General features: G+C 39.5%; 1 protein-coding gene across 3 annotated transcripts in view; it reads left to right on the top strand.

The window, feature by feature from the left end:
* BRF1 (BRF1 general transcription factor IIIB subunit) overlaps positions 1-18,396 on the top strand; it is a 251,642-nt gene that overhangs the window by 132,219 nt on the left and 101,027 nt on the right. For all 3 annotated transcript variants that reach the window (XR_013540718.1, XM_020800763.3, XM_078383588.1), the window contains 4 exons: positions 1,516-1,642; positions 9,244-9,283; positions 9,367-9,459; positions 10,758-11,009. Coding sequence is in view for 2 of the 3 variants with exons in the window: in XM_020800763.3 (XP_020656422.2) it covers positions 1,516-1,642; positions 9,244-9,283; positions 9,367-9,459; positions 10,758-11,009 (512 nt within the window). In the remaining variant the exon portion in view is untranslated. The remainder of the gene's footprint in view (positions 1-1,515; positions 1,643-9,243; positions 9,284-9,366; positions 9,460-10,757; positions 11,010-18,396) is intronic.

Genomic DNA, 18,396 nt, shown 5'->3' with positions numbered 1-18,396 from the left:
CACTTAAAACAAGAGAGGAGAAGAAATACTTAGCATAGTAACACTAGAAGACTTGAGGTGGATCAGACCAAAGGCCTGTTTAGTCCAGCATTCTGTTTTGACAATAACCAGAGGGAAAGCTCAGAAGAAGGACCATGGAGTGAGGGTGGGGAACCAGCACTTTCCTGCTTGGATATATGCAGGCACACAGCCTTTGATACTAGAGACTGTGTATGGTCATTAGAACCACTAATCATCAATAGCCCTTTTCTCCATGAGTTACTCTCACCCATCTTAAAAGCCATTTCAGTCATTCCATCACAAAGTGCATTCAACTATCTGCTGTATAAAGATGATCTTCCTTTCTGCCTTTACTATCCAGTTGTTAGCTTCAGTGGATAATCCCATTGAAGAAAAGGAGAAAAATGTCTTTCTCATCACTTTCTCCGCATTATGCATCTAAATCATGTCTGTCCTTCTTTGCCTTTTTCTGAGCTAAAATGCTGCAAATGTTGTAGCCATTTCTCATGGAGCAGCAGCATCTGCCCATTGCATGACCCCCCCCCCCATTTATGCTATTTTCTTTACGTTGTAAATGCAAAATGGTTAAAGAAATATATCAAGTGAACAACATTGTGAATACTAATACTGTTTTTTATTTCTTATTTTTATTTCTATATTTATCATTTTTATGCCCACCAAAGTAGTGCAAAAAAGGTAGAAGAAAAGATCAAAACATTATTTAAAAACAGTTTTAAAACATCATTTAGGAACCAGCTGTTAAACTAGGAGGCATGTGAAACGGTGCAGTCTTGCCTGCTGTCTGGAAGCTCAGCAGGAATGGCACCCGCCTGATTTCTCTGGGGCTCCAACTTTTAGCCATTGGGATCAAAACATGGTGATCAAAACAATTATTCTACCGTTGGCGTATCTCTGCGATTCTTGCATTGTCTTATATTGGGCACATTTTCTCCATCTATAAAATTCATTACTTGTTTTCAGAAAAGGAAGTAAAGAGGTTGTTGGCAGAGTTTTGCATGTGTTACATTACACATTTATTCCCAGACATCTCATATTAAAGGATCTTGAGTAAACAGTTATGGATAAGATCTCTGCTTTAAATCCCAGAGGTCTACAGTCAAGCAGGGCTGGATGGTTTAATGTCGGTTAAACTTGCAAAATGAAGCTATCATATATGCTAATGCAATTATGCATCAAAGGACATTTTCTGAGATGAATGCATTTATTTAAAATACGTTTACCCCTCCTTTTTCTTAAAAAGGACCCAAGACGGCTTACAGTATTAAAATATGAAACGTGTTCCTTTTAATGGTCATTTTACATTTGAGAACTGTTATTTGTTGTCATCAGCCTGGCAAGAAAGGAGTCAGCGGAGTTATTTTAAATTGTTTGGGCCAAGTTCTTTACATGATTTTCTTAAGAGCTGGAGAATATATATTACCTCTGGTTTGATTTGTCTGCGGTGAGATCCTTACATTAAAATGTTTGCATTAACTGATATATGTATGCCTTTAGACTTACGGAGTTTGAAGATACACCTGCAAGTCAGCTAACAATAGATGAGTTCATGACAATCGATTTAGAAGAGGAATGTGATCCTCCGTCTTTTACAGCTGGTCAACGAAAGCTGAAGATTCAACAGGTGAATACTTTTAGCTTGTAAGAGTTTTCTTTCTTTCTTTCTTTCTTTTTTTGTGGTAGGAGATGCAATGTTCTGGTCAAGCTGTCTATCCAGTTTATCTTATTTTGCTCTTCCATCAGGAAACCTAAAATGATGATGATCAAAGAAGTGCATAAAGCACTCATAACACTAGCAAAGTCGTTTAACAGAGAGGATCATTAAAATTTATAAAAATCCTTCTGAAAAACATGAATTACTACTGAGATCTGCTTGGATCCCTACAAAGTCATTTGATCCATGACAAAACAGTATTTTATTTAAAAGCTTGCTGAAATAAAGGTATTTTCATCATTGTTGGGAGGACCTGCCCTGAAAAATGGAAGTTATGAGCCAGGGTGTTGTGGCTGGAATGTTCTTCCTTGGAGAATTTTAAATAATTTGCTGACCAGGGAGAACGTCCTCTTTTTTGTCCTCAGTTTCTGCAATCCCTCAGCTAATATGGCTAGTGGATTTACTGAATGGGACTCATAATAATCCCAAAAAGGAAATTTCCCAAGGTCAGGTGCTGAGTAAAGAAGGTGGCTAAGAATTCAAGTTAGGGATTTGAACAGAGGACTCACATAGTTTGAGGAACATAATTGCTGAATTGCCTTGTGAGCAGAGTTTTGGATACAGGAGAAAATATTGAGATATGACAAGAGAACGCCCAGCAAGAAGATAATTGGAGTATTTATTTATTTATTTATTTATTTATTTATTTATTTATTTATTTATTTATTTATTTGAGTTATATGCCGCCCACACTCCCCAAAGGTCTCTGTGCGGCTTACAACAATTAAAATACAATAAAAAAGACAAAACAATTAAAATACAATTAAAATATATTCTCTAAAAATTGCCATCAGGACCCACAGTTGATATTATTTCAATTAAAAGCCTTCTTGAACAGGAAAGTTTTGACCTGGCACCGAAATGTTATCAGCATCGGCGCCAGACGAATTTCTCTCGGGAGAGGGCGTTCCATAGTCTGGGGGCAGCTGCTGAAAAGGCCCTTTGTCTACAAGCTATCCCTCTTACCTCTTTGAGGGACGGCTCTTTCAAAAGGGCCCCCTGGCTAGATCTTAACTGCCAGGTAGGCTCATATGGAAGGAGGCAGTCCTTCAAATATCCAGGGCCCAAGCTGTTTAGGGCTTTACATGTCAAAACAAGCACTTTGAATTGGGCCCCGGCTGCAACTGATAGCCAGTGTAATTTAAAGAATCAGCTTGATGTGTTCTCTAGCGGCCCCGCCACTCACCAGCCGCGCAGCTCAATTCTGGACCAGTTGCAGTTGCTGGACCGTCTTCAAAAGCAGCCCCACGTAGAGCGCATTGCAGTAATCTATGCGAGATATTACCAGTGCATGTGTAACTGTCATGAGACTCCAATCGTCCAGGTAGGGCTGTCGCTGGTATAATTACTACAGCTGAAGGAAGGCGCCCCTGGCCACCTAGTCCACCTGGGCTTCCAGAGTTAGACTGGGGTCCAGGAGCACCCCCAGGATGCGGACCCTGTCCCTTAGGGGGAGTGTAACCCCATTCAGGGCAGGGAAATGGCCCTCCAGCCTGTCCAGTGAAGCACCCACTAACAGTACTTCCATCTTGTCTGGATCGAGTTTCAATATGTTTAATGAATCAATGCCAACTTCATGTTGGTCTTTGGGTTCTGTGCTTGCTCCTATTTGGGAGATGGTTACTGGGCCCGAGTGTTTGTTCTGCTTACAGAACTATCATAACTGCAGTTCTGCTTTCTCTCTCTCTGGCAGCCTACCTGCTGTGCACATGTTCTCATCAGCCTACACCTCACCTTGCAGTGTAATGACAAATTTATTTTGATTTACAAGATTTGGAATTTTTCATATGATACAGCTAAGCTTATTTTGTTCCATGCAAATTCATTCTCTTCTGTATGCCACATTCATTCTTCCACCCCAATTAACAAAGGACACAGCTGGAAAGGTATTTACTTGTTAATTGGATGCTGAAAAAAAACACCTTTCTTTTTCTTAGTTCTTTTCTCCCTGGAGATGCCCAGAGGTAGAAAAATAAAAACAAAACAGTACATAGAATTCTGTGTTTTAACTGGTCCAACTTAAAATAAGTGCTGCTATTAATTATGATCAAATAGTGTTGGAGTTGCTCCAAAACATTGCTTGCCAAGACATGCGGTGTTGGCTTCTGCACTGACAGATATTTCTGAACATTTACTAATTCTGTGTGCAAATGATTGTGGGTGTATAGAAAAATAAAACTTTTTTTGATGTTGACTTGAAACCCCTCTCCAGAAGTTTCTGTGTGGGCATTTGGGGCTATTTTTCCAAATCTTTGGATGTGTGAAAGTTCTTGTCCTTGACAGATCATTGTTGATTCCAAGGCTTGAAAAAGTCACTTATCTATGCCCATGCCAGCTACAGCATTCTGGTATTGATCGTTTTAAAAAGGGGATTTTCATTTTAAGGTCTGGTTGGACCTTAGTATGCCCATCTGAAGGTAGTTGGCCACTTCATAGTTACTAATACTGAATTGTTCCATAATGGAGGTATTTGGGACTAATTCCAAAGGATAATTTTGAAATGGGTTGCAGAAGGTGCATAGTGATCCACTCTAACTGCTTATGTGATCAAATGTGTGTTAATATGCAAAAAGTTTCTGATGCCTTCCTTAGCATTTCTAGTAGAAAAGATCAGGTGATAGGAATGAACTCTGCTTGAAACCTGGAAGACTTATTGTATACAATACAGTGGTGCCCCGTATAGCGAGGTTAATCCGTTCCGGATTAACCTTCGCTATGCGAAAACATTGCTGTACGGGCAAGGAAAGCCTATTGGAACGCATTAAACTTAGTTTAATGCGTTCCAATAAGTGTCCAAACTTACCCCTCTAGCGATGTTTTTGCGTCCGGTGGCCATTTTGGAGCCGCCGATCAGCTGATCGGCGGCTCCAAAATGGCCACCGGATGACCCGAAATGGCCCCCTATCAGTGTTTTCGCGCCCTCCCCTTGCTTACGGAGGTCGCGAAAACGCTGTGGGGGGGCATTTCGGGCCATCCGCGGCCATTTTAAAATGGCCACCCGCTGTTTTCTGGGATGGATTCCTCGCTACATGGGCGGCGAAAATGGCCACGCTATGGAGGATCTTTGCTGGACAGTGAGTTTCAAGCCCATAGGAATGCATTAATTGGGTTTTAATGCTTTTTTATGGGCTTTTAAAAATCGCTTTACAATGTTTTCATTCTACAGCGATTTCGCTGGAACAAATTAACATCGTAATGCGAGGCACCACTGTACATATATATTTTAAATTGTCCCAAGTTGTTCTGACTGTGGTCAGAAGTGTGGGTTTCAGACTTCATCTTTAGTAATGCTCTGGTTTGAAGGTGATATCTGGAATCTGTACCTTTCACCTGAATCTGTAGCCACTGTTTTAAAACTTGCTTTTGACAAAGGAGTTTGGCATTTATCTCTTCCCATAAATTTTGGATCTTTTATGTTTCTTCCACACCGCCCATAGCTCTGTGGTTCCTAGTAGCTCAAGTGGTGATTAGCCTGATGAAGACCTCTGTGGAGATGAAAGCTAACTTTTGCTTGTGATTTTAAAAGTGGTCTAATATATGTAACACCCATCCTTGCTTTCAGATCATGTATACGGAACCACATATTTTTTCTTCTTTTTTCTTTCGTTAGAGAGTGTTTTATGAGAAATTGATGGAATGGCCAGAGTGTCTTACATTTGGAGGGGGTTGCTTTGGAGAGAGAGAACATTCAAAGGAAGCATAGCAATTTATACATTTACACAAGTTGTAAGGAAAATGGAAAAGGGAAAGTTATTTGCTGTCAGAATATCTGGATTTGAGGTCATCTAGTTAAATCAACTGTCTGCTCTTTATTCATTCCAGCAAATAGAGATCCATGCTAATGGAAAAAGGAGTTTACTGTTCAATAGCCATGGCAGACAATGGACTCTGGCACTTATATCTTTGCATTGATTCAGCAAAAAGAAAAGCCTACATACTCAAATTATAGCGACCAAATTGGAAATCCTGTTAAATATCAAGTCCTGTAAATGCCATGGTCTTTTGATAAACAGCCAGTTGGTGATGGCAGTAAATGCAGCTGGTGTCCCTGTGACATTTATGGCAGCCTCAGCTAGTTAAATGCAAGCCCAGTCAGTTGCAATTTCTCCATTGAAGGCCATTATGTGTTCATTATGCAACATGTGCGCTCTCGCTGTCATTTTGTTATGCTGTTTGTTGTTTAAATTCTAATGCTCTTGATGGATTAGGGAAAATTATTTCCAAGCCACTACAGCAAGTCTGTAGCTAATAAGAACTGCCTTTGCCATTGCACTAGTATGAGGTCCATTTTGCTAGCTGGTGTGCATTTACTTACCTGGGTGCTGTTTCCGTTGCACAAGTACTTGTGCAATGTATATTGTATTTCCGCAATAGTTCTTGTACTGCTGCTCACAAGTGCTGTAGTCAGTGCCGGTAGATAATGGGGATTTTTAGTTCACTGCTGTGATCTTGACTTTAGTTCTGTTTGTCTACCTAGCCTAATATTGTCAGCTCTGGCTGGCAGCAGCTGTTCCGCAACTGAGGCAGATGTCTTTTCATATTTCCTGTTACCTAACCCTTTTAGCTTCAAATGCCAGGTATTGAACCTCAGATCTCACACATGCAAGGCAGGTGCCCTGTTACTGAGTTGATATTGTATTTGCTGGCGTATAAGACTACTTTTTTGCCTTGAAAAACATGCCTCCAAGTGGGGGGGTCATCTTATACACCCGGTGCGCTTCAGTTGGGATAGACATAGCTGCCCATAGTGGCCTTCCGATGCTCGCCTGGTGCTCATAGTAGCCTTCTGATGCCTGCCCACCTCATTCTACATACCATCCAGTATCGCACGGTATCCAGCACGGCCGTGGCGAGCATCAGCAGCGAGACAAGGGTGCCAGCCTTTTCGATGTGACCGCCCCGTTCTGCTCAGCGGGAAGCAGCGGCGCTCCGGCCCACCCCTTGTCTACGGAGAGCTCACACACATGCACATGCACACTAGTGCCGGTCACAGGGAGATGCAGGTGTGGGCCAGAGGCGCTGCGGTTGTGCTGCGGCTGTACAGTGTTGACAGCGGATAGCACCTATTATTTGGTGTGTGGAATGTGTGTGGAAGAGGGGGTAGTCTTATACGGCGAGTATATAACAAACTCTATATTTTGAGTGGAAATGTTGGGGCATCGTCTTATATGCCGAGTCGTCTTGTACGCCGGCAAATATGGTACTTGTTTCAGAGGATATTTGACTTTGCACATGTTTTCTTCATTGTCTGTCACCACCTATGAAACAGGAGTGCTGAAGCTTAATGAACTAGGATTGTGAAATTCTTCCAGTCCTATCTGCTGTTTCAGTTGAACTCCCGGGATGGAGGTGGGTGGAACCAGGATGTGCGTTTCCTCTCACTGGTCATGAGCTGCTTCTGATGTATTCCTAAGTCACTGTGTAAAGGATGGCTGCCTGGGTGCATTATAATTGCCAGAGAGAAACAGAATGGTTGAAAGAGCTTTTGTGTATATTTAGATAATATTTGCAGATGAGATCATATTGCAAATATATGCTGGCTACTAGGGCATACTAAGGAATTTCACAATAACATTAGCTTGTGGTTTATACAACAACAAAAAATTACTTTGTGGATAATGAAACCTATGGATCTTTCTTTTAAAAAATGATAGACCAGAATATTAGACTTTCTTGATGCAAAACGTATATTCTAGACAGAATATGGAGAGCAGAATTGTTTCCTGTTGGCAAAGAGATCAGACATGGGTTTATTTTGTCGGTCTGTCCAGTGCATATGCATAACATATCAAACAGAATACATTCAGATGATGGAGGAGTAAAATTGGTGGAAAAAGCATCAAGAATTTAAAATATTCAGATGATGCCTTACTATTGGCACAAAATGAGGATAACTTGAAATGACTGCTAGTGAAGGCAAATGCAAAGATGGGATTACAGTTGAACATTAAGAAGGCAAAACTTGACTAGAATTGGATAGCTTTAATATTGACTATGAGAAAGTCAACATTTTAAAGGACTTTCTGGACCTTGATTCAGACATCAGACAAAATGGAGACTACAGCCAAGAGATCAGAAGACGATTGGAAGGATAGCTATGAAGGAACTAGAAAATATATATTTTAATTAAGGCCAAGATAATCCATGCTGTGATATTCTCAGTTATAAATGTGAAAACTGAACAATGAATAAAAAGTGACAGAAAAACATTCGGTTCATTTGAAACCTGATCAATTCAGCTGTTCGGTGTTGCATTGCTGTTCCTCCTCTGGATCAGTCAAGTAAAACCAGTGATGGAAGTTTTTAAGTACAAGTATTTTGAGTGCTTTAAAGTACATGCAGAACATTTTTGAGCACTGTTGAATGGCTTCTGCTCCCCTACAATGTAGAATTGAGAAGCATAGTTAAAGTGGAAATCCAATGTCATTGCATGAAAAGAGAGAGAGAAGGGAAAAAGAAATACTTTAATATCCCTTGTGTTTCCATTGTCTGTGCTTCTAAGTGCTGAGTAGTAACAGCAGCTCTGGTGTTCTTTCACAAAAACACATGCATACTATATACCCTGTGCTTACCTGTTGGTAGCTGCTGCCACACATTAATGTCTGCTTTCATGCTGCAGCCAAAGAATTTTAAATAAAAGCACACACCTTGCCAGCTATTGTTGCTGCCCTGGTCGTCTCCCCTTCTGCTTCTCAAGATTATGGCACAGAGTCGCTCTGCGCTTTCACTGGTGGTTACAGTCTCAGAAGGAAAAGTCCACTAAAACTATTTTATTAAAAGTTCTGGCTTAATGTTAAATTAATTGGAACTTAATTAACGCATCATGTTAATACTGTTTGAAATTCATTGAGTTAAAAATTAATAGATTGGCCTAATTAGTTAAAATAATTAGTTCATTCCAAGTTTTGCTTCGTCACCAAAATAATTTTCTGTAATGAATGTGAGTCCATCTTCCTATCTTACCATGAACTCTGAGTGGCCACCTATTCTGTCTTCAAATCCAATAATCTGGATTTCAATGTTCTTCTACTTTATAAGAAAGGATTTAAATACTGTTTCCAGGTGTGAGCCCCACTGGCACTAATGGGTTTTTTTTTTTGCTCCATCCCTTGATCCATAGAAAATGACATGGCTGGTTGAAACCGAATGAGGCTTAGTGTAATGGGGAGAAGGGAATTTGCAACTAGACTGTCCTCAGCTATCCCCAGGCTACTTTTAGGTATTGCCGGATTTACTGAGTCCACTCATGGATTTATTCACATAGGACAGAATTTCAAGTTGTGTTTTAAATCTAGTCCTGAGCGTATTACAATTTCTATCCTGGATCATAGGGTGAATTGAGTCTTTCAAATTTCTTCAAATGAAATCCTGATATCATGGATTGGAATGTAACTGATGATTTTGAATGTTGTTAGGTCTACTGCAGAATATGGATTAGTGTGCATACGTAAATCTTCCAGTACACAGTTTAATTATTTTGCTCATTTCTTTCTCTTCTCTCCTTTCCCCAGCTTGAGAAGGAGCTGTCAAAAAAGCTTGAAGAGTTGGAAGGTAGCAGCTACGTTTCATAGAACATTCTTATTTATGCCCCATTTCCTTTGCACTGTGGTGACACTTCTTTGTATTTACTGCAGGTGAAATATCGAGCTACCAAGATGAGATTGAGATTGAGTTAGAGAATAGCAGGCCCAAAGCCAAAGGTGTTTACGCAAATTATAGTAAAGATGGTAAGTCTCCTTAAAATCTAATAATTAGTAATGCTTTTTTTAAAATATGATTTTAGAATAGTTCTGCATTTCAGAGACATAAATGTTAGATTTAATTCTGTACCGTCAAATCAATTCTGATTTAGGTTGAACTTTTCTAGGGTTTTCTAGTAGAGCGTACTCAGAAGTGATTTACCTTTCCCTTTTTCTTTAGGGCTATATAGCTGGCTCTTCTTTTGGAAAGCACCGAGAGAAATTAAACTCCCAAGTTCTGTCTCTGTAGCCAGATAACTAACTCACTGAGCTATTGAGCAGGCTGTATGTGTGTAAATCATGTTTGAATATAGAGAAAAAGCAGGTCTTTTGAGCCAGAAAGGGAAAAAAATAGAAATATAAGAATGAATGGGTCTTCAGGTGCTGTCTTCCCTAACCTTGTGCTCTCTAGATTACAAGTTTCCTGATATCTAGCCAACGTAGCCATTGATCATGCTGTTTCAGAATGGATGGAAGTTGTAATCAGGAACATCTAGAGATACCAAGTGACACCGTGCTTCTTCAGCCTCAAAGAGCCACATTTTTGCATTATTACTGAAATTAAAAGGGCAAAATCAAGAGATAATTCATAATAACATCAGTCCTCTGTAGAAACCAACATGTATTTGGGGGACTCTGGAGCTCTGTTCACACAATCAGAATGCATTAATGGAATGAAAGACAGGTGTGAATTGATTTTTAAGGTGAACAAGACACACCAAATAGGCATACAGCAGGGAGAGTGCAGAATTATCCACTAGTTTATACATTAGAATTGATGAATGATCATGTTGAGACATTTGGTGCATGCGTTTAAGAAAGTGGGTATATTAGACAAATTTGTGCAAAAGTTGTCAGTCTATTCGTGGGATATTAAAGAATTTTGGTACATACAATTTAATATCAGTCACCTTGTGATAACATAGTTCATAGTAATAATCATCATCGTCTCAGAATTGCAGAACTGGATCCATGGATCATCAAGTTCAGCCTCTGTCAAGGAGGCTCAGTGGGGAATCGATCTTCCAACCTCTGGCTCTGCAGCCAGATACTGATAGGCTTTTACAGACTAACATGACTACTTCTTTGGGGAAAAAAGCAAGCCAGTGTTTTTGGTTCTCTGCTCTTTTGATAGAAGGGTAATCAATAAACTGCTGATAGATATTATATGAGAAGCAGTGCCGTCATGAAGGTTCTTGGGAGTCTCAAGAAGCCCTTTGACAGCATTAAGTACATTTTGGCTGTAACATGCTTGATGAAATTATTTGATCCTTCTGCCTTGAAAGGTTGTGTGGAAGATAATATCTCAAGTATATTTGGAGAAGAGGAGGGTGAAGACGAAGAACTGGAAGCAGCTGCAAATCATTTAAACAAAGACTTTTACAGTGAACTTCTTGATAATGACCAGTCCAAAGAAAAAGAAACTTCTGTAAGGCCCTCAGCTTTGGAATCGCTTCTTGGCCCCCTCCCAACTGCAGCCAGTCTTGGGATAACGGAATCTATAAAAGAATGCATCCTTACAAAAGATCGAGATCATAGTAAGTATCAAATGAGTTAGACATTTGCATTGAGTTGTGAAACATGGAAAAGCTATCATCATTTACTGCGGAATTTTACCTGTTTGCCAAAGAAGCATTGAGAGGTGATAGTGGGAAAACTATTTACATCAGTTTAAAGGTCTCATGTCTTGGGAGTTTCAAAACTGAGTGAGAGAACTCGTAGCAGCTACATAGGGGTGCTATGCTTAAATCTGGGTTGGGAAACCTTTAGCTCTCCTAATAATTTGAACTACAATTCCCACAATCCTTTAGCATTAGCCATAAGGGGAAGCTGCTGATGGGAATTGCAGGGCACAAAGATTTATTGACAAAGATTCATTGTCCTGACCTAAATGCTGTGTTAGTTTCATAAAATGTACATTAAGTGTAGACAATCTTCCCATGGTGCATATTTTTGCATTTCTTGAAAACAGATTTAGAACTGACAATTTGCATCCTAACATATGTTCATAGAATGAACAAGAATGCCTTTAATTTTTTTTTTTTTTTTTTTTTTTGCTGTATTGGGGAACTATTAAAGTCTAGGCTGAGGGGATTTAGCCTAAACATTCAATATGGAATGTGTTTTCATATAGATATCATTTGCACTCTGAGGTTTCATGAATAACGGGGTGAATGATTTTGAAACATTTGTAGCTCCCATTATGTGTTGGGCTTAGTTTGTTCTCAAGTGATGCCTATTTATCAGTACATTTGCCCATTTGCACTCTGAAGATCCATACTTTCTCAGGAGTTGTCTGCACTTCATTATACCTTTGACCTGTCTTAAGTACTCCCATTGAAATGCCTTTTTGAAGGCTTTCTAAAAGCATTTGATTGGGTGTGGTAAAAAAAATAGGATTTTGAGCAATGTGGAGTCTTGGTTAGATCCAGATCTTCTTAGATTCTTACAGCTGGATGGGAACTTTGTAGCCCCCACGACTGCTGTAAAGATTCCCAGACCTTTTGCGGGGGAGGGGGGATGATGATTTCACCTAAAACAGTATTTTTGGAGCCTCTCGCTCTCTGTCTCTGTCTCTTTCTTTCTCTCTCTAAAAGAGAGAATTGAGCCTCTAAGTAGCATGATTCACCTCTAAAAAGTTGCTGAGCATAGTATGTTGCAAGAGAGTAAGCCCACTGAATCAGTCAAAATTTGCCAAGTCAATTCATTTGTAAGTTCCACTGATTCAAATGGGTCTGCTCTAGTTGTGACTTTAGCATAGTAAGTCATAAAACTAGAGTGGGCCCATTTGACTCAGTGGAAAGAAACTGACTTGCTAGATCCTCATTGATTCAGTGGACCTGCTCCGGTGCAGTTTACTATACTAAGCAACAGGATGTGAGCAAATGAGTGGGTTTCCCTAATCCTTAAGCATGTGCACGGACGTACAGTCTCTCTTACACATGTGCAGTTCTTTTAAAGGAAATATTCCAAAAGTTTTCTTTGTGGGGAACTGATGCAGTCTGGAGCCAGCAGAAACAGACACCAAACATTCAGAACTTGCCCAGCTGGCTCTTTAAGGATATCTACCATGAAGGAACTTGAAGATATTTTGTACTGTGACATCTAGAATCTCAGTTTGCATGGCTTGGAGATTATAGGGCTGAATTAAAAAAAAAGGTGACTTTTCAAAGCTTTGATGTAATTTGATCAAAAATGTTAGTAGAGTGGTAGATTTCAGAGGCAAAAAGCATGAGGGCTGCATATTTGGCATTAGTAATACCAAATAAATATTAAGAATAGTGGCCAGTTTTTATACCACACAAGTTATATACTTTAAGAAGATGGCAAGGATGTTTAGATCATTGCAGTACTTTCATTTCTGGTTTACTTAAGGAAGTTCACATTAAAATTAAAAAAAAAATGCATTTTTTCTCAAAGTAAGTCATGCACTTTCCTTGGTCCCATGCGATCCCTTCTTTGCTCCTATATAAGCATACGTTTTTATATTCCTTAGCACCACTTGTCAAAATATTTTAACATGAGACTTCTTACCATGTGGCTGACCAAACGAAACCCCCTGAAAATGTGTAAATTGCTTTCCATTTGTTCATAATGTATCTACCATGTACCATATCATGTTGAAAAGGTTCCTCTAGCCAAAGATGCTAAATCTCAGTCAAAGCAAGCCTTTCAAATCAGACCTTGTATGTACAGCCCATAAATTTGACGATCTTTATAGTTGGTTGTATCTGTGATTGAGTTTTCATTAAGTCATTAATGAGCTGTGAAAATCTTGTTCCAGCCACCATAATACTAGTGAAACTTTTCTTCCACTTCCCTCATTTCCATCTTCTCCATGTACGGTTTCAAATATCCACCACCTTTGCTACAAATACAACTGATGTGATGTTGTTGATTAAGAAATATGTAGCTTGCACTTTAAAACATATGCTCTTATACATGCCCTTTTGAATAACAAAAGGCTCAGGTTGAAGACAATGATGTGTGGGTGTCTTTTTTAGTGAAGACGTGTGAATTTGAATCAGTTGTACAGGCTAATTAAATATATGCAGTTCTTTGACGTTTCTATTAAATGGTTGAAACTAGAGCATGAAAAATGTTGGTCTACAACTGCCAGCTCTGGCTAGGAGACTCTGTGTGCTGTAGTTTTAAAAAATTCATTTTCCAGGCTCTGGCTGAGAATGATTTTTGATGCAAAGTGTGCAACCTTTAAGAACCTAAAGGTGACTTTGTAGATTTATTATAAAAAGCAGAGAAGAAGTTGACTTGCTTCCTGTTTCATGTATGAAAAGGTCCCTTCAATTGGATATAGATGTACAATCTGGGTAGTGGTAGTAACTGTGTAGGTGCTGCTCAGTTGAATGAAGCGAATATTGTTTCTTCTCTTGGACCCATGACAATTAGATAGCTGGTTGCCTAAGGGTATTTGTTTTTTCTCAGGTCATAACCCGATGCTTTAAAATCAGCATAGAAGGTCCTGCTACAGTGCTGCCATTATCATGTCCATCTGGCAGTGGAGTGTAGTGGTTTGAGTATCATGAGAGGACTGGATTCAAATCTCTATTAAGCCATTAAACTGGGTGCTTGAGGGCAATCACAATCTCTCAAGTCTAACCTACCTTACAGGATAGTTGTGAGGCTTAAATGTCAGGGCACTGGGGTCTAAATTTAATAGATAGCAGCAGCCTGTTGGCAAGTAGGACTCCAGCTTTTTTGCTTATGGCTTCCAGTGTCAGAAACGCACTCTCTGGTCAGGACCCTCTAGCTGTTTCAAAGTTCAGTTCTAGGAGTCTGTAAAAGGCATGCTATTTAGAATGATTTCTCCCTTGTACAGCAGGAAATTGAATTCATTGTGGGTTTATGCCTTTTTGTATATTTTGAGTTTATTTTTAAATATTGCATTGAGTATATTTTGTATGTTTTGTGTTGTATCTTATGTTTTACACGCTGCTGTGAATATGTTACTAGCAAGCAGATAGAAATGTGGCTCACTAATATGCTGTACAAAACTGATACAGTCTTATATAACTATTGTCCCCCCCCCCCCACCGCCGCCGCCCAAAAAGCAGAGTTTGGGTTTGTCAAACTAGTAACTTCACATATGTTAAACAGAGGCGGTGTGCAGTTTTGACAACCTAACTTGTGTTTCTCTCTGTTTTGACAGGGGTCTTTTACTGTATACCATGGCTGATGATATCATTAATCAACTTGATAGTTTGCATCTCCTTTTTCTATTTTTGAACACGATGTTGTTGTGTCAATAACAATTGCTTTCTATCAACGTTTTTCTCTTCATAGACTCTCATTCAGTGGTGTAGTGGAAGCAGAGCTCTCAGGATAGAAAATCTGGGGCCTTCTGATTAGCAGAGACTTAGAAATCATCCCCCACTTAGTTTTCCCTGTTCCCTCTGCACTTGAGCTTCAGTCCTCATAGTAGCTGGAAGAAAAAGAGATTTTTTTCTAGGAACCATGTATTTTTCATTATATATTGTTGAAATACGAAGTATTTGTGGATGTTTTGGTCTTGAATAGACAGTTAAGAACCATTAGCTTTATAAAAGACAGGCTCCTGGTAGAAATTAAAACTGCTTGAACTCATTTATTGATGTGAATTCATCCAGCTACCTGTATTTTCCTCATATTCCTTGGGAAGGGAATAGCTATGGTATCAAGCTATTGATGAATACCTGTATTTCTAAGTGTACTATTACGTCACTGCTTTTTATACAGAAGAAACTTGCATACTAACTACCAAACTGAGGATCATTTCTTCTCTTGTTCTTGTAGTTATTTTTTGAATTACTGTCCCCAGAACCTCCTAGCTGACATAAAAGCCGCTCAAAGTAGTCGATTTGACCAGATGAGCGGGGTATAAATCAAATCAAATAAATAGATAAATAGATAAATAGAAAAATAGATAAATAAATAAATAAATAAATAAATAAATAAATAAATAAATAAATAAATAAATAAATAAATAAATAAATAAATAAATAAATAAATATTAATTGGCCAGTGGCCAGAGGATTGGAAAAGATCAGTCCACATCCCAATCTAAAAGAAAGGCAGTGCCACAGAATGCTGCAACTACCGTACAATTGCACTCATTTCACACCCTAGCAAGGTTATGCTCAAAATCCTACAAGGTAGGCTTCAGCAGTATGTGGACCGAGAACTCCCAGAAGTACAAGCTGGATTCTGAAGAGGCAGAGGAACTAGAGACCAAATTGCTAACATGCGCTGGATTATGGAGAAAGCCAGAGAGTTCCAGAAAAATATTTACAGTACTTCTGCTTCATTGACTATGCAAAAGCCTTTGACTGAGTGGCCCACAGCAAAATAAGGCAAGTCCTTAAAGAAATGGGAGTGCCTGACCACCTTATCTATCTCCTGAGAAACCTATATGTGGAACAGGAAGCAACAGTTAGAACTGGATATGGAACAACTTCTTGGTTCAAAATTGGGAAAGGAGTACAACAAGGCTATATATTGTCCCCCAGCTTATTTAACTTATATGCAGAATACATCATGGGGAAGGCTGGACTGGAGGAATCCCAAACCAGAATTAAGATTGCCAGAAGAAATATCAACAACCTCCATTATGCAGATGATACCAGTCTGATGGCAGAAAGTGAGGAGGAATTAAAGAACCTTGTAATGAGGGTGAAAGAGGAGAGTGCAAAAAACGGTCTGAAACTCAACTTCAAAAAAACTAAGATCACGGCCACTGGTCCCATCACCTACTGGGAAATTGAAGGGGAAGATATGGAGGCAATGACAGATTTTACTTTCTTGGGCTCCATGATCACTGCAGATGGGAACAACAGCCACGAAATTAAAAGACGCCTGCTTCTTGGGAGGAAAGCGATGACAAACCTTGACAGCATCTTAAAAAGCAGAGACATCACCTTGCGGACAAAAGTCCGCATAGTCAAAGCTATTGTTTTTCCTGCAGTGATGTATGGAAGTGAGAGTTGGACCATAAAAAAAGCTGACCACTGAAGGATTGATGCCTTTGAATTGTGGTGCTGGAGGAGACTATTGAAAGTCCCCTGGACTGCAAGGAGAACAAACATATCAATGATTTCCTTTAGAAATCAACCCTGAGTGCTCACTGGAAGGACAGATCCTGAAGCTGAGGCTCCAGTACTTTGGCCATCTCATGAGAAGAGAAGACTCCTTGGAAAAGACCTTGATGTTAGGAAAGTGTGATGGCAAGAGGAGAAGGGGATGACAGAGGATGAGATAGCTGGACAGTGTCATCGAAGCAACCAACATGAATTTGACACAACTCCGGGAGGCAGTGGAAGACAGGTTGGCCTGGCGTGCTCTGGTCCATGGGGTCACGAAGAGTCGGACACGACTACACGACTAAACAACGACGACGACGGTCTTGCTGCCCTCTAGCATGCAGAAATCCTAACCCATATTATTCTTTCTTCGCTGCCAGTGGACAGTTGAACCATACATGGCTATCTGTAACTGGATTCTTCTTTTTCCATGTATGCCCACTACTTCCTGAAATGCATCTGTCATTTTGATGGAGTAATCTATCATCATATAAAAGAGGTGCATTCAGGGGCATGATCAAGGACATGGAGACCAGAAGAATTTGACCTATAAGTGGTCAAGGGGCCCAGGGAGAGACTTGTGGCTCAGGAGATGGATTGCATCCTTTGTCTTCACCTCCTGAGCTTATAACAGTCAATTATTTGGATGAGCAGTCACTGGGAGATAGGAAAAAGTATTACTCCGTGTAGCCCATTCTCCTTGTTTCCTTTAACCCAGAAACCTCTTATTACAATGACCATAAAAAGTGATCATATTGATCTTGATTATTACAGAAAATGAAAATGTAGAGATCAAATGGCGTTTTCATTGGCTTCAAGTGAAAATGAAACCCATTAAAGGACTGTTATTTAAGCAGTTATCACTGCGTTGCCTGAAGTGTCTAGATTACAGCCTACGAGATCCAGCACTGTATTTAGCACAGAGAGGACTCATCATTGCTCTTTGTATTATGGATGAACATTTATTAACCAGTGTTGAGAAAGTTGCACACCTTGCCCTTGGCAGGAGGTGATACAAGGGAATACAGGCAAAAAAAAAAAAAGTAAAAAATTGCTGGGGTTAACTGCTTTGAAGACAGCATGATAAATGATCTATCAATATACAGAGCTATGAGGTATCCTGGCCATGTTTTACTTGGCTTACTTTTTTTTCTTGAATGACCTCTTTTTATGACTTTGACCTCTTTAGGCCCACTGGAAGGATAATGTAAAGCTTCAGTAATGAGGTTCCTCTGTTATTATCAGTTGCATTGACAGTCCCATTATCCTAAGGTTTTTTTTGTTAGATGTGTTCAAAATACTTAAGCTTGCATTGTCCAATTTGGTGTTCTCAAGATTTGTTGAGCTGTAGCTCCTATCACTTCCAGCAAACATGGCCAACATGTCTGGAGGACCCCAGGGGCAACTGAACCAAGCTGTGCTGAGAGGAGAAAATATTGGGTCATGCAGTGCAGTGTTTAGAAACTCTGACATTCTTGTACATCAAATATGATAATACTGTGATACTCAAAGTGTATGGAAATCATGATCTGTATATTTTATTCTTTTAACTGAAAGAGCAGGGGCTGAAGTGGAAGGATTTAAAGATCCGAAAATAATCTTCATTGCCCTTCCTCCTATACTATTAGCTCTCTGTCAAACCCAGCATAATAAAATGTGTGGGTCACAGGAAACTTTCGAGGTTTTAATGCCACTAACCTGAAAATATCGGTTGGATCCCATTGTACACCATCAAGTTTTAATGTTTCAGTCAACACTTCAATTTGAGTAACTCATCCTTAGGACTTTGTTATTTTAATGTACACTTCAGAAACCTGTGTGTTTTGAATTGTAGCAAGCTTTGTTTTTTTTT

The sequence above is a fragment of the Pogona vitticeps genome, chromosome 1 (genome assembly GCF_051106095.1).
Source record: "Pogona vitticeps strain Pit_001003342236 chromosome 1, PviZW2.1, whole genome shotgun sequence".
NCBI classification, from domain to species: domain Eukaryota; kingdom Metazoa; phylum Chordata; class Lepidosauria; order Squamata; family Agamidae; genus Pogona; species Pogona vitticeps.
The sequence above is the reverse complement of the archived record's forward strand: the minus strand, read 5'-3'. Positions and strand labels throughout refer to the sequence as shown.